General features: G+C 35.2%; 1 protein-coding gene across 1 annotated transcript; it reads right to left on the minus strand.

The window, feature by feature from the left end:
• Positions 1-254: 254 nt before the first annotated feature.
• On the minus strand, positions 255-13078 carry LOC149543681 (taxane 9-alpha-oxidase-like). Its single transcript, XM_089795826.1, has 5 exons — positions 13034-13078; positions 3047-3265; positions 2497-2870; positions 832-1159; positions 255-659 (listed from the first exon to the last, which is right to left on the minus strand). The coding sequence occupies exons 1-5, from the start codon at positions 13076-13078 to the stop codon at positions 390-392; spliced, it is 1236 nt and encodes a 411-aa protein (XP_089651952.1). The 3' UTR covers positions 255-389.
• Between the last annotated feature and the right edge of the window lie 3077 nt (positions 13079-16155).

Consider the following 16155-nt stretch of genomic DNA (forward strand, 5'->3'; position numbering starts at 1 on the left):
CTGCATGAGACAATAGTCTAGAACATAATATCATAAAAGATAACTATTAAATAACAAGAAGAAAGGTACATTCAATTAGAATCTAACAATATTTTATTAGATATAAAATATTAATTCAACTGTTAATATAAAATTAAAAAATATGGAGAAATGAAATTTATATAAAATTTGACATATTATTTTTCTTACAAATATTCTATGAAAGTTAAGTCGTGAGAATTACATTCTTATCACAAAGATATAAACCCAGTTGATTTACTCTTTAAAAGAACCTTATTCTATTTAAAAAGCCAATATGAATATATTTTGTTGGTAACAAGACTTCAAATAAACACACGTATACAAGTAAACACTGTGCTCTTCATAATGGACCAGTTCGTATCATGATTTCATATATCAATATATACTCCTGCATAATTGTCAATGAATGCCCTAAGGTTTTTCTCTGTACAGCGTAAATTACTGTAATAATCACGCCTATAATGGGAGTAAATAAACGGCCTGTAATATCTTGGATGATTGTCGTCCACAAGCTCTTCAGGAGCCCATATTTCCTTTTCATAAGGAAAGTGCACAAACCATGGAATAGATATCCGATCCTTCCACCCCTTATAAATAACCCGATGCTCTGCGCTGCGGAATCTACGGTTACTCCATGCCTTAAATTCACAAAAAGAAAAAAAATTTAAAAACATATTGAAATTTGTTTCTACATTTAATTATGTTTGATTTTATATTATATCAATGTTTTCGGATCACATTAAGAGATCAAACACAATAATATGTAGAATAAAGAAAAAAAGGCATGGGTTTTGTTTGCGAGATATAGACCTTAAGACAGTCGCCTATGTTGACAACAAAGGAAGAAGGCGTGAGCTTGATATTCAACCACTTCCCTTCGTTGGATTGAACCTGAAGACCCCATTCAAATTGGTAGAGGATTGTATAGCAAGTGATATCAGTATGCGCAAAGAGAGCCTCTTCCTCCTCTGTGGATTTTCCATTAGAGAAATAATGGAGTAAACCCATGTAAGCTAAGAACTCTTTGAATTCAGAATCATAGAAAGTTTTCACGTCCAAGCCTAGGCTCGCAAGAATGAGTTTACTGATCTTCTGTTGGAGATCAGCCATGGCAAAAGTATATTTCCCAATTGTCTCGCTGCCATGTAAAACGTTAGAGCTCAATCAATTCTAGCAAAGCCATCGATTCAAAACAGTCTAAATTCATCAATCATCAATTTGTGTTGTTTCTCTTTTCAGGTTATCTTTGTTTTAGACCACTTTTTAAAAGGTTGGTTAAAACAATTATACACAATTAAATTCAGAAAGATTAATATATGCATGTATCGAAAATGAAGGTGGATAAAACAATCATATCCAGTTCATATGTATCAAAGCCATAGATTCAAAAACAGTCCAAATTCATCAATTTGCGTTGTTTCTTTTTAAGTTGATAAAAAAATCACCCACAATTATATTCAGAAAGATTAAAAGTTTCATTTATATGCATGTTTCAAAAATGAGGGTTGGCAAAAATCTTATCTATACACTTCATATAAGATTAAAGTTCAAATACAAATCGTTAGACAGTATCAGAAGTTTTGGTTGAAAGAACACATAGTAGTATGCTTTGATTTGTTAAGACAGCTTATCTGAAATTGCACTAGTTTGTTGGTAGAAACTAATAATTAATATCATATCAAATGAACCGACTTACCAAATTAAAACTTGGTTCATAATAAAGAAAGATGAACCCTATCAGAACTTTCGATTCTCCCTCTCTGATATATTTTGCAAGATTGTTTCGTGACAGTATTTAAACTGTGTAAAAGATAACCTATCAAAATTTCTTTTTCTGAATAATTATCTAGCATGACCTAATGTTTATAATTTATATACTATTACACATATTTAAAAAAAGTGTGCGGATAAAAGAGAGATGATTGGACAGTTAAAGGAGGATCAAAGATATTGCTATAAGACTTTGATCTGCCAATTATATTGAGCAAAATTGAGCTATAACATGATTTCAGATGAACCATTTAATCAAAGATGAAATTATATTGATTTCTTCAATAAAATTGAACTATAACATGGTTTCAGATGAACCAATTAATCATAGAAAGAAAGAAAGATGAACCCTAGCAGAACTTTTGATTTTCCCGCTCTGACATATTTTGTAAGATAATTTCTTGAACTTTTGCAGAATTTGTTTTGATGTATAATTATCTAACTTGATGTTTATAAAATGTATTATACATATTTAAAAACAATTGAGTCCATGGATAAAAGAGAGATTGGACAATTAAAGCAGGATCAAAGATTTTGTAATAAAACTTTGATCTACAAATTATATTGATTTCTTCAATAAAATTGAACTCTTACATGATTTCATTGAGCTATGACATGGTTTCAGATGAATCATCTAATCAAACACCAACCAGTTAATCAAGAAAAAAAGTATTCATAACGTTAAAAGAAGAAGGAGAAGCCTACCAGAACTTTCGATTTCCCTCGTCCGGCCATAATTTGTAAGACAATTCCTTGACAGAATCTGAATGAGGCAATTTTCTGAGGCAGAAGCTCTCTTTTAACAAGGAACAACTGTAGCTCTCAAGTGGGTTTGCTGTCATGGTGGCTCTTTCTTTAACCTCTGCAGGCATCGCAAAAACTTCCTCGCTTATTTTCTTCACACTCTGGATAAGATCTATTGGAATCCCAGAGTTTACAACACGAAAGAATCCCCATTCTTCGCATGCTTGTTTCACAGTGGCCACCATGGGATGATTTTGAAGCTTGTTCAGTCCTTCATCACACTCCATTAATGGAAACTGTGAAATGTCAATCACAGGAATATCAACATCGGTTTCCTGCAGGGAAGAAGGCATGGCAAAATGAATGATCAATACAAAATTAGAAAATCTGTTGCCTTCAATTGAAACTCTTTCAAATGGATCTCAATCTTAAATAAACATTTCAATGGGTCAGCTAGTTCTATTGAAAGCGCCAGCTGTGAATGAGCGTTCTTGCGAAACTCCAAACCCACGTGATAAGAGAGATTTAAAACTGTTTTGCAGCCAATAATCTGTTTCCAGTTATACAAATGATTCTGGTTGGATTGCCGCCAAAGAGAAGAAGAAAATGGGAGTTTGGCATAACGTAAAGATTCAGAGAATCTGAACAGATAATAAAAAGCTTTGACGTTAACCACATTAGTTTGATAATCAGTGGTATTTGCTGAGTTCCTGTGCGGCGCACTGTTTTTCTTTGAGATGACATCTCATGACCTCAAAAAACATAAACAATTGTCTAAATTCTACAATTTTGCTGTCAGAATATTGTGCCCTTCTGTTTAGAAATTTCTGTAAATTTCGCAAATGCCATTCATTGGATGTTTTCATTATCATATAGAATTAAAAAGAATTGGTCAATAATCTTGTCGTCTAAAATCAATTTTCTTATTTTAATTCTTTCAAAACCGTCATCAGGTAATAAGATCATATATTGTATTTTATTGAATAAGTTTTTTGAGTTGTGTTAGAATTAAAATATTTGGTCAATATTCTTATCGTCTAAAATTAGTTTTCTTATTTCAATTGTCTCGAAATAACATTTAATTCTTTTTAGAGCAGTCACAATATTGTTGTTTAAAATCAGTTTTCTTTTTTCATTTATTTTGATAATGTCATTTATCTATTTTCTTATTGTTTTATCCAGAATGGTCAATGAAAATACCATATAAATTTTGTTATATGTATTTTCAATATATTAAAATTTTGTGATAGAAGTTTAACTATTTTGACAATGTAAGTAGTGTTCATATATTAATTTATGACTCAAATTTCAACTTTCTTAATATTGATGATCCATTGATATTAAATATAATTATAGGAATCATAATAGGCTTTACCTATGGTCAAGTATGACATAAATTATTTTTTAAAAGAGTTTACTTTTCAATAAAATCATCTTCTATAAAATTGTATTGCTCACTTTTAAATTGATTTGTTCTTCTTGAATAACATTACGAGGACCACTTGATTTCCTAAAATGGCAAAAGAAAAAATTGGTGTCTATTTTAATATCAAAAGAAATATTCACCCATTTAAAAAAAATCTTGGCAAAGGTTATCTAACCATATTTGACAAGTATTTGTTTGCCTATAAAGAGACATTACTAAAGCATTTGTCCAAAATTATTTTTCTCATTTTTTTTGACAATGTCATTTATCTATTTTCTTATTGATTTATTGGGAATAGTAAATGAAAATATCATATTATTTGTGTTACATGTATTTTCAATACATTATTTTTTTGTGATAAAATTTTAACTATTTTGACAATGCAAGTTTAGTTCATATCTTAATATAAGGCTTAAATTTCAACTTTCTTAATATTTTGTTATGATAGATTGGTACTAAATACTATTATACCCATCATTATATCCTTTATCTATTGCAAGGTGTGTGCATAAATAATTTTAAAAAATGAATTTACCTTTCAATAAAATTCTCTTCTACTAAACTATATGGTTTACTTTTAAATTATTTGATCTACCTGAATAACATTACAAGGGAAAGGTTTGTGTCAAACTTTTGGAATGACCTTATTGAATGATTTTAGAGAAATATTGGGGTTAGAAAGGCACACTTTCAAATCTGGGAGGTAAGGTGCAACTTCTAAAATCCTATTTGCAAAGAATTACTATTTTTTTCATGTCTCTACTTAAAACCCATGCTTCAATGGTTGATATGACTGAGAACATTCAAAAGAAATTCTTATGGACAAGTATGGAGGAAATTTCTCATATGACTCTTATCAAATGGGACAAGGTTTGTACCCCTAAACGTTAGGAGAAATTAGGTATTAGAAGAATAGGGCAAGTCAATAAGGCCCTTGTTGCTTAAGTTGGATGCCATTTAATTGAATATAAGAAGGAATGGGTCAATATAATGAAGGCTAAATATTTGGGAGATGCTAGTGTAGATTCCTTTCTTACCAAGTGGTGTGACCCTAGTGGTGGTTCTCCCTTGTGGAGGAGTATAACTAATCTTAATAATGTCTTTAGGAGAGGGATAATATTTTTCGTTGGAAATTTGGAGAGAGCAAATACATGTGGGAGGGCATATAGAGAAATAAATGTCCTTGAAACAATTCAACTCCTTTTCATTTATGAAAGGTGACTAAAACCTTCTCGGGACTAATGCCATGATATATCTAAGCTAGAATGGAGGCAAAGCTAAGTCAAAGTATTTTGAAGGTCTTTTGAGTCATGACTATCCCCCACTTTGATTGTTTATGAAAATAATTGAAGATGTCAAAGCCTAGATATGATTGCAATAATTTATCTCTTGATGGGATTGATAGATAGAATTTAATGAACATCTCTTTCGGATCTTTCTCTATATTTTTTTCCTAATAATGCTATGTAGGGAATTTGAGAGAAAGATGAAGTTTGGAATAACATTTGGATTCCTTATCTAATTTGAGACATTAACCATTTTTGGTGGGTTTCATCTCAAGGTAGAATCCTTACTATTGATAACTTGAATAATCATGGCTTCCACTTTGTCAGTAGACTTATCTCTTGAAACAGTAATTTTGAGTCTGTAGACCACCTCTTTTTGCATTGTTCTTCACTAATGATATTTAGCATCTTATCATTTCCTCTTTACATGTGGACTAGCTCCTTCTTGTCCTTAAAATAGCTAATAATACTATAGAGAAAAAAACCCTAGAACCAGCCTAACCTAAAAAGAAATTTGGGCTCAAATTCTCTTGCTGATGACTTAGAATGTGTGGAACAAGAGAAACAATAGAATCTCTCAGGCTTAGCAGAGAACAAGCTTAATTGTATAGTAGGTTGTTAAAAAATAGGTCAAGGAGAATGTCAATGGTACCTTTATAAAAGGGAGAATGTCAATGATAACATCACTAAAAAAGGAAAAGTGTCTCCCTCTAATTAGGATTTAAAAATAAATAAGACATGGAATATTAATTAGAATCTAATTGAATGGATGATAATATGGAAAATAAAATATTCTAGATGGAAGCCTCCAAAGGGAGCATAGGTAATATGTAATGTGGATGACTTCTCTAAAGTGAATCCAAGTAAATTGGCAATAGGGTGAGTCATACGAGATAGAAAAGGTATGTTGATTTATATATTTGGGGAAATCCTAGGGAGATAAACTAACAATTATGATGAAGATGTTGGTGTGTGGTATGGTATGAACTTTCTTACATAAGGGTTAATAAGGTTATCATTGAGGGATATTTTAAAATGATTATAGATCATCTCATGAACAGAGTTCATTATACATGGCACATCTCTAGGTTGATGGAAGATTGCAAGAGGATGCTACTATCTTTCTCTAAAGTAAGAATAATTCATAACTTACATAAAGGGAACTATACAATATATTTCATGGCTAATTAGGAACTCAATGAGAAAGAATGAAGACATGTGACCTTTGAAAAGAACCCTCAAGGGATAAAGGACATTATAGCTAATGATAGAAGAAAAGATTAGGAAGGGTTCCCATTATTAGGAAACAACTAGGATTATGATGATTATTTTCTAATGGTAGAGCATATATGCAGAGAAATAATTTAGAAGGAAAGAGGATGAATCATTTTCTTGTTACAAAAATTATTAAATTTTTTGAATATGAAAATGGTAATATATAGAAGTGTAATCACCCCATACACAATTGAAAAGTTAGGCTGGATGAGATTTTCTTAAATTAATTTTTTGTGGCTAAGAAAAATCATAATCTCGAGAGAAATAGAAAAAAGGAAATAACTTTGGATGACTTTGCTGACATGGATAGGTTTATTTAGAGAATTAATATTTTTTAAGTGACACATATTAGATACGAGGTGGTATGATAGTTTTGTTAACTACACTTGCCACTATTCAGATATTTAATGTGTAATTTTGGGCATGCAAATTTTAACATGAAGTTATATCCTCTGAATCATGAAAATTATCTTTTCATATCCAAAAAATATATCTTTTTTTAAGTATTCAAACATAATAACCATTATTTATAATATTGATAAAATCATGTTTTTTGAAAGAGATTTGAGTTCTTCCTTCATGAGACTTTTATTTTGTCTTCATAAAAGAATTTGTTGAAGTTGATGAAAGATCAAACCTATAGCTCCCAAGAATCACTTGCACACAAACACCTATCATAGAAAGAGAGTAGAAAAAGTTGTATAGGTTGGAATTCCTAGATCCATAGGTGAGACATTTTCAATGAGAAGAAAGAGAAATTTATATTAATAAAAAGTGTATGAATGAATAAATTACAAAGAGAGATCAACCTTAAAGGGGAGATCAAAACCCTAAAAAGAAAAACCTAGGTTGTAACATAATAATTAATAAAAGAATTGATTATTATATGCATAAATTTTAACTTAAGTAAAATGGAGTTAATTAGAAAATATCTAATTACTCTAACAACCCCACCCCCCACCCCCCTCCACAGACACATACTTAATATAAAATTAAATAGTAGCTAAAACCCTAGTAACTAGTACTGAAAGAAGACTTGGGTCCCAACAACAAGGCCTAATGAGGTACCTAATCATAACCAAAAGGACATGGGAAAAAACCTACTCGAAGAAGAGATGGAAAGAATGTTCCAAAAGATAGGAAAAAAAGGATGATCATGGAGAACACCACTAAAGAATGCAGCAACAAATACTATAAAAAATTTTATTTGAAGGATCTCCATTGAAATAGAACCTAACCAGGTAGAGAAGACTATAATATGCATGAGAGATCTTAGAAGACACTTCTTGAATCAAAATGAACATAAAGGAAAACAATTGAACTTGAAGATATAGATGACATGAAATACCAAAGCTTGAAGAGATGACCAATTGAACATGGAAGGGTGGAACTAAAGTAGGAACAAAAAGAAGAGTGCTTATATGGTAAATGATCCATCTCACCAAAATGTATAGGTACCCAACCACTACATGCCTAGTACATAGGAGTAAATATTGAGTACATAGATCACTCCCTTGGACCAAAGAAGCATAAGAACCAACCAAAGAACCCTCCCTAATGCATACAAGGGTGAGGTGACATATAACTAGAAAAGTGAGCCAAAAGAACAAAATTTCAGGGAACTATAATTAAGATGAATAAAATAATACATTTGTGCACTAAGGAAAACAATCTCAAACTCATCATGAAGCTAATATCACAGAAGGGAAAACTTATAGGACAAAGGAAGATGGAAAACAAAGGAAAATACATCAATCCCCCACAATACTTTAATTATAGTAGTGCATGTGGAATAAGGCAAAAGATATGGTAAATCCAAAGAAGTTACAATAATCTGCATGCATGTCCTCAAATGAAACTACTCAAATAAGAAGGAAAAACAAGGGAAATCAACTAAAACAAAAATATAGATGTAATATGATACTTTATCGCAGTGTGTTTGCAATAATGCATACAAATGATGTCTACAAAGACTAGAAAAGACATAAAGATGATATAATAGATAGTACAACCCATAAAAAAAAATCTGAAGCAATGAAATTAATCCTCAAGCCTATAAAAACTAAGATATTTACTAGAATGAAAAAATGGAAAAAATTGAATAGATTATACATGGAGTTGAATTTGGAAAAACAACTAGCATAAGTTGAAAGGTTGAAGAAAGACCTTTCCAACAATATAAATAATTCCCAAATCAGAGATTGGATGCTCAAGATATGTATCCTTAAGTGAAAAATAGAACCCTTCACTTTGACTACATTAGCATGCAATTAGACAACATCAAAAGTCCAAATAACTTGCACTATCATGATGAGCTTACAAAGATCTCTCGTAAATAGACAAGGGCCATGAATGTTTGGAGCTCTAATTCCATGTTGAAGTTGATGAAAGATTGACCCTACATCTCCCAAGAATCACTTACATGCAACCACCTATGATAGAAAGAGAGGAACAAAAGTTATGGAGGCGAGAATTCCCAGATCCACAGATGAGACATTCTTGATTAGAAAAAAATAGAAATTGCTATTAATCAAAAGTGAATGAATTTTAAATTACGTAGAGAGATCATCCTTATGAAGGAGATCACAATAATAAAAGGTAAAACCTAGATTGCATTATAATAATTATTTTAAATAATTAATTATTATATTCCTAAACATTAGCTTAAGTAAAATAATGTTAATTAGGAAATATCGAATTACTCTAACATAATTTTTCCACCTTTTTATAATATTTTATATTTTCACAGAGAGTGCCTTGTTTTTGAAGTAGTTGGTAGTAGCCAAAAAGATGGGGGCCTAACCCTGGAGTACAATGAGGCTCAAAACTAACAGTAGCTTACCTCCTAGAAGTCTATCCTATACCAACATTAAACATCAGAAACCATAATAATTTAAGAGTTGAATTGTGATTAACCACATTCCTTAAACTACTATACATAAGAAACTGAATAATAAACTGGTAGCATTTAAAAATATCTCTGCTATTGGTCCACTTAATCAACATGCTCTAGAAAAACCCCATGGGGTGTAAATTTTAGAGACAAAAACATAAAAATAGAAATAAAACACAACAAAAACTAGGCTAGATGCCCTCTTCCTTCTCTTAGATGCCATAATTCTTCTCCTTAGAAGCTTCCCCCATCCTCCTCCTCCACTATCATTGGTTTGTCTAGGATGGTTTTTAGGTAGTCCTCTGCCAAGAACCCATAAATGGATCTGGTTGTCTCAGTAATTTTTCCTAGGTGCTATTCCTCTTTGTTATCCTATAGGAAGTAGAGGGTTATGACCATAGAGTGGATAACCTTGGTGGAGAAGTCCACTAGGGTTTTGAATTTTTGGCATATAGTGGTATGGTTATCCACTAGGTACCTCATAGCCATCTCAAGGCTCTTCAACTGCATTTTGGTGTGACTATGTTTTCCTTTCTTCCTAGTAGCCTTAGGGTTAGCCTTCCTAGGAGAAGTGATGTCTTCCCCCTACTATGAGCTAGGGTAGCTTCCAGAGATCAGAGACATGGGATGGGCTAAGCTGGGGCTAGGTTTGATGTCCTAGTAGAGTCTTTTCTTTTTATCAGGTTTCTCCTCACTATTAGAGGAGCTAGAGCTGGATTAATAATTCCGAGGGGTGAGGGGGGTCTTGAATTTCTCCATCTGGACACACTTTCTAGTTATCCTAGCACACTACTTTCTCTTCTTGGAATCCAAGTCTAACTCAATAATGCTAACTTTAACCTCAGGGTTAATTTTGACCTTAACGGCATGACCTTTCTTGGGCTTCTTAACAGTAGAGCTAGGGATGGGGTCTAGGGAGATCTAAGAGGTGATAGAGGCTAGGGGGTTGAGTAGGAGAGGGGTATTTTGAGCTAGGTGCTAGATGAAAAATTTATTCATTAGGTCCTGGGCGATAAGGTAGAAAGGTTTCCCCTCCTTGTGTTTCCTTCTAGCCTTAAAGATATCATGCTCCAATGAATGCAATAACATAAACATAAAGGAGATAAGGTCAATATTTTTTAAATGATTCAAGATAGGAAAACTATAATAATATAGTACCTAATAGCAGTCCTCCAAGGTAAAGTATCTGATAATCGTGTAGAAAATGTTCTCCCAAGGCTTAGGGAGGGCAACCTATACAAGCCCACCATGCAATCTCATTGGTTCCTCCTTGTATTTGAAGAATTTTTGCAAACTTTCCTCCTCATTAACCTTAGCTTTCCTCTACCATTTCTTTCCATCCAATGGAAAATCCCTAACCCTTGCAATATTTTCTTCAAAAATCTCAAAAGTCATGACATTAGCCGTAATTTTTCTATCCTTCCAAGTTTGATAGAATTGCATTGAGATGACCTCATTATTTTTAACCATGCCCTCCATATAAGGTAAAAGACCCCCCTCCTACAAGTATACCATTTTTGCTTCACTACTATTGATACACTCCTCCACACCCACTAGTTCAATATGGTTGCTAGTGCTCATATTGTTGCCCAAGTCCATAACCAACTCCTTCAATGACATAGCTTTGCACTAGGTTTTGGAGTTGTAAAATATAAATGGAAAGCCATAATGGAGAAAATGAAAAGGCATTGCATAGTCATCATGAATTTGCATGTTTCCCAAAAAACCAAAAATCTCCCAAAATAGTCTGTGTGGACAGATCATTTCTGTCCACAAATGATAGTCACTAGTTGTACCAATTGTGGGATTAACCAACCTCTCTTTATGATCATTACAAAACTGATCTTTAAATCTCGTGGAATCCCCCCTCTATGTCCTTTTACTATAGTCATCAATGTTCTTAGTAGTCACAACATAAATGTTAATCAACATCCAAACATGCCAAAAAAATACTTTACTGAGCACCACATTCCTATGACCGCATGTAGAAAAGAAGATCTTCCACCCAATTTGATATTTCATGTGTCATTATTGAAGGTATGCTACCTTTCCGTCACTATTTGAGTTGATGCTGTCAATAAACTGGCGTCATCTCACTCTTCTAACCACATGACACCAGGGCTAGCTTTGGAGAGTGCATTGTTGATTTAGAATCTTAAACATGATTATTGATGAAGATTTTGAAGCATAATTGTCATTTATAACAAACCATTGAAGATTTATATTCATTATTAAGGATTTATACAAATACCTAAAAATAAGTAGAGAAAATAGATAATTTTATATACATTATCTATGTAAAGAATAAAATAGGTAGAATAAGCACTATTAGTAAAAAGGATGGACATGTAAAGGGAAAAAATGATAAATTATCAGAAAGTAAAGTCCACCAAGATAATTGAAGGGTGGGGGGTGAATTAGTTATACAATATAGACAAGGGAAACCCTTGATCAGAGGGAAAACCTTGGTGGGAATGATACCCACAAAATGATGTACTAATATATAAGTTTCTTGTAAGAAGATGAACTTTGCTAGGAGCAAATGAAATACATCAATACATATCAGTACCTATAAGGAGACTTTGAATCCTTGTGAGGAAATTCCAATCCTTTTAGGAGTTATGTCAACCCTTTTAGGAGTTGTGGAAGGCATTAGGACCCAGTATCGAAATAGCTTTAGGGGTAAGACCATCAAACTCACTATCTAATTGGCCTTTGTATTATTCCTTTTAGAATAATAGAAAATGATCAACTTTCCACTAACACTCTCTACCAAATATAACCACTTTGCTCAATCATTGTGCCTCTACTACACCAAATACTTCTTAGATCTCAATACTAGATCCACCAATGCACATCATAATAAGCCCTTACATATTATTCGCATTTACAACTCATTTTCTTACATAAAAAAAAAACTTACTCTATCTACAATCACAAGGAATAAAAATTTCCTTTATACCAAGTCCTTGAAATTATTTATTGACTCGACCTTGAGTCTTTCCCAATTTATAATTACAATGAACTTCATTAAGATAAAACAATACATGTTACATTACATATTTTCATAATTATATAACATTGTTAGCTCATAGTCTTCACAAATCTTTGACATGTAAAACTTTGAACTTTGTATGCTTAGTGATGTCATAATTGTGATGTATTCTATTTCTATTCAACTATGTATAACCAAATTCTATCCGTCTTAGGAGATAGAATATGATTACCAGAAACCACTTCTCATGACTGTTGTTTGTATACTATTTTCTTTAAATATTGAATAATTTTTACCCATCTTCAACTGTCAGCATGCACTCTTAACCATGCAATCAAGACACTCTATAGAACATGTTCTTAGCTATTCTTAACCTCATTTTCAATCCTTAAATTGTATAGTCTCAATCTCTATTTTCTACTCTATTAGTCTGGAGTATATTGACATCAATGGAAAACCCTTCTATGAATACAAAATATGATCACACAGGCAATCTCCCAAATTCTTATAACAATGCTAGGATACTCCTGTTACCTCTGGTTTTAGTGCCAAGGATTTAAATTTTGAAAGCGTGGCTCATGCAACGGTTAGCCTTGAATTAATATTTTAATGTTGCGACCCACAAGTTTCTGGCCGTCAGATCTAAGCAGATCGACGGTTGGCACCATCGCGCTATAAATAAAATGCACGATATTTATGATAGCGCGATGATGCCCTGAAGACACGTTGCAGAGGTGGGTCCATCGTTCGGCGGGTCAAAAAAGTTCCACGGTGCCTTGTCCGCTATGTCACTATCGCATATTAGCCAAAAAATCTCCATAGCGACATAGCACCCGGCGAAAATAGTCATGGAAACAAGTTTCAATGACCGACGTGATCAAGTGATCTGGATGGAAAATCAAAAGGGACCACGTGTAACCAGGCCAAAATTTTTGTCAGCACGACTCACACAGTCGGGGTCTATGATCTCCACCGTCGGATTGGCTTGGATCGATGGTAAGCGCCATCACGCTATGGCAAAAATGCGTGAGGGTTATGACAGCGAGATTGCACCCTGATGCCATGTGTCAGGTGGGGTCGTGTTGCAGGGTGATGCCAGGTGTGTCGACATGGCAGGCAGAAGTACGAAGTGCGATGGTCCTCTCCATCGTTGGATTGGATTGCATCAACGGATGGCGCCATCTCGCTATGGTGAAGATGTGCGAATTTTATCATAGCGACATGGAGACCATCCGCCATGTGGATCAACATGGGCCAAGTCTCACCAGGGATCGCCAGGTGTCATTCAAAGTCTGGTCATAGGTCACAGAGTATGGCAGGACAGAGGTTTCGTGGCGGCGGGCAGATAGTTTCACGGCCTAGAAGTTTCAAAACACGGCGAGATGCTATGGCACCAACGAAAAACCAATGCATTTTTCGATGGTGACATAGCGCCCAATCGAAAAATCCATCGTGGCGAGAAGCGACCAAGCACGTTGGGTCCCAAAAAGTACTTCGCATCAGCAGTCAGGAGCCCAACGCCATGGTGGCGAATTAGATGTAGCCACATATTCATCAGTGGGGTCAAGGCAATATGGACCCTCCGAGTTGGTGCTTTGTCAGACCAGGGAGGTGTTTCATTGGGCCAATAAAGAGCGACCACGTCCTCCAAGTCAGAATTCAATCAGAGTCACCAGTACATGGAAAGGTAAGATCTTCACCATCAGATCAGGGCCGATCGACGGCAGGTGCCATCACACTATAGAAGAGCTGCGCAAGTCTTATGTTAACGACATTGTGCTTGAAGGACACGCATCCTCATGGGTTCGGGGATGTCAGCGAGGACTAGTCAGCCCATTGATACGTGGCCAGTTCTTATTCATCAATACGCTGAGGGAAATGATCTTCCTTGCACACCGTCAGATCGATTCAGATCAATGGATAGCGCCATCTCACTATGGCAGAGATGCACGAGTTTTAACATGGCGACATAGCGACCATCTGCCACATGTCGGTGGGAGTCAGGTCTTACCAATTGGTGTAAGGAGAATGAATCAAATGATGACACACGTTCAACAGGCCCAGTATTTCGGGAGAAATGGCGATTCTTCACGATCGTCAGATCCGTAGAGATCTACGATTGGCATTGTCTCGCTATCGAGAACAACTCGGTAGATAACATCAGCGACTTGGCCCCCTTGCGCCACATGTCCTAGCAGGACCGCATTCCATTCTATCGGATGCGATCAGATTCAGGGTGACCGATAGACCAATAAGTTGATGCCACGTGCCAGCGGGCTCGACAATTTAATAAAGAAGGTGGGTCGCGGGAGGTCAAGTTTTTGTGACCGTCAGATTGGAAATGGATCGGCGCCAGGTGCCATCTCACCATGGCGAAGCTGCAAGATTTTTAGTATAACGACATGGCGCCCTGTTGCCACATGTCGGTGGGGTCAAGTCTCGCCAGAATGGATCGCTGAGCTGTTACCATATGTCATTCGAACAAAGATCGGTTGCCAAGGTGGCGCCAAATGTGATGGGCTCGGAATAGGAACAGCGCAGGGCAGTACGAGGCGATTCTGGTCGTCAGATGGAGACAGATCTGTGGTGGGCGCCATTGCGCTATGAAGAACTGCTCAGGAGATAGTGTTAGTGACAATGCGCCTGGATGACACGTGTCCTATTGGCCCGATCAAGATTGATGGTCGGCTGGCAGATAATATAACCGTCACAATTAGTGATAACCGTCTGAAGGGTGGCACAGTAGTTCGATGACGGAAGGTCAACCATGAGAGGACTTCCTCAGGTGGCAAAATAAAGAAATATAGTTGGCCCGCGTGGCCTAGTTGACGCGTAAGGAGCCTGGTTGACCTTTTGACTAGGCTGATTCATGAATCAAAAAATGAAGATGATCGATGTTATCTTGCAATTTGATCTTCGCGATCATTTTTGACCTACCAGGAATGAATGCCAGGCATAGGGAAACACTCCACCGTCCCAGTCGATCCATCTACTATGTCAGTATCATTCATTGGTGCCGCTCTGTCTACTCGAGGAGTTCTTTCAGTCGAATATCTGATTTGGTACTTCAGAATCATGCTCGAGTGTGATCTTTGATTGGATATTTTGGGGTTCGATGCCAGTAGGTAGGAAGAAAATGTAACGCAGAAATCTTCAAGTTATGCCTGATCTATAAAGGCAATTTTGTGATTTGTTCCCAGGGTCGACTCTTCCTGATTTTCTCTACTACTGCTCGCGGATTTGTAGTATAAAAACCCCTTTGTCTCTGAGTTAGATAACATCCTGTATCATCTCTTTTAGCCATCAATGTGCATATGCATTGTTTTGCCTCTCATTGATGCATTATTGAGATCAGTAGTCCATATGCCGTATCTATCTTTGGCCTATTGAATAACATACAAGTGAGATCTCCTTTCCCTGGTGTCATTTAGTTAGTTTCCTGATCTGTATGTGATTATTGATCGATATAAGTTTGGATGTGTATGACTTTTGGATGTTACTCTAGTTCTGTAGCGCATATATGGGCAGAAATGAGTCTGAACACTCTATTTTGGTGTATCACCGCCTTAGATTAGACTAGGTAGATTTGCTTTATTGTTCTCTTTCTCCCTTTTCTTCTGAGAATAGATAGGTGCACCCTGACAGTAAGAGGAAGTCGGCCTTCTCCAGAGACTCAACCTCGTAGTTCAAGTCCCACAGCTTGGAGGTTGTTTCCATGTTTCACTAGGTTGTCCTCGCGCATAGG

Source organism: Cupressus sempervirens, chromosome 8 (assembly GCF_028749045.1).
Source record: "Cupressus sempervirens isolate cs-2001-9-10 chromosome 8, ASM2874904v1, whole genome shotgun sequence".
Classification (NCBI taxonomy): domain Eukaryota; kingdom Viridiplantae; phylum Streptophyta; class Pinopsida; order Cupressales; family Cupressaceae; genus Cupressus; species Cupressus sempervirens.

What these genes read in the sequence shown, in the direction of transcription:
- LOC149543681 (XM_089795826.1), bottom strand. Translation starts at nt 13,078, where the DNA reads ATGGTGCCAACCGTCGATCTGCTTAGATCTGACGGCCAGAAACTT. An exon ending in GATCTGACGGCCAGAAACTT is followed by an intron (nt 3,266 to 13,033) that starts GTGGGTCGCAAC and finishes GTCATCTCAAAG; the next exon opens with AAAAACAGTGCGCCGCACAG. An exon ending in ACATAGGCGACTGTCTTAAG is followed by an intron (nt 660 to 831) that starts GTCTATATCTCG and finishes TGTGAATTTAAG; the next exon opens with GCATGGAGTAACCGTAGATT.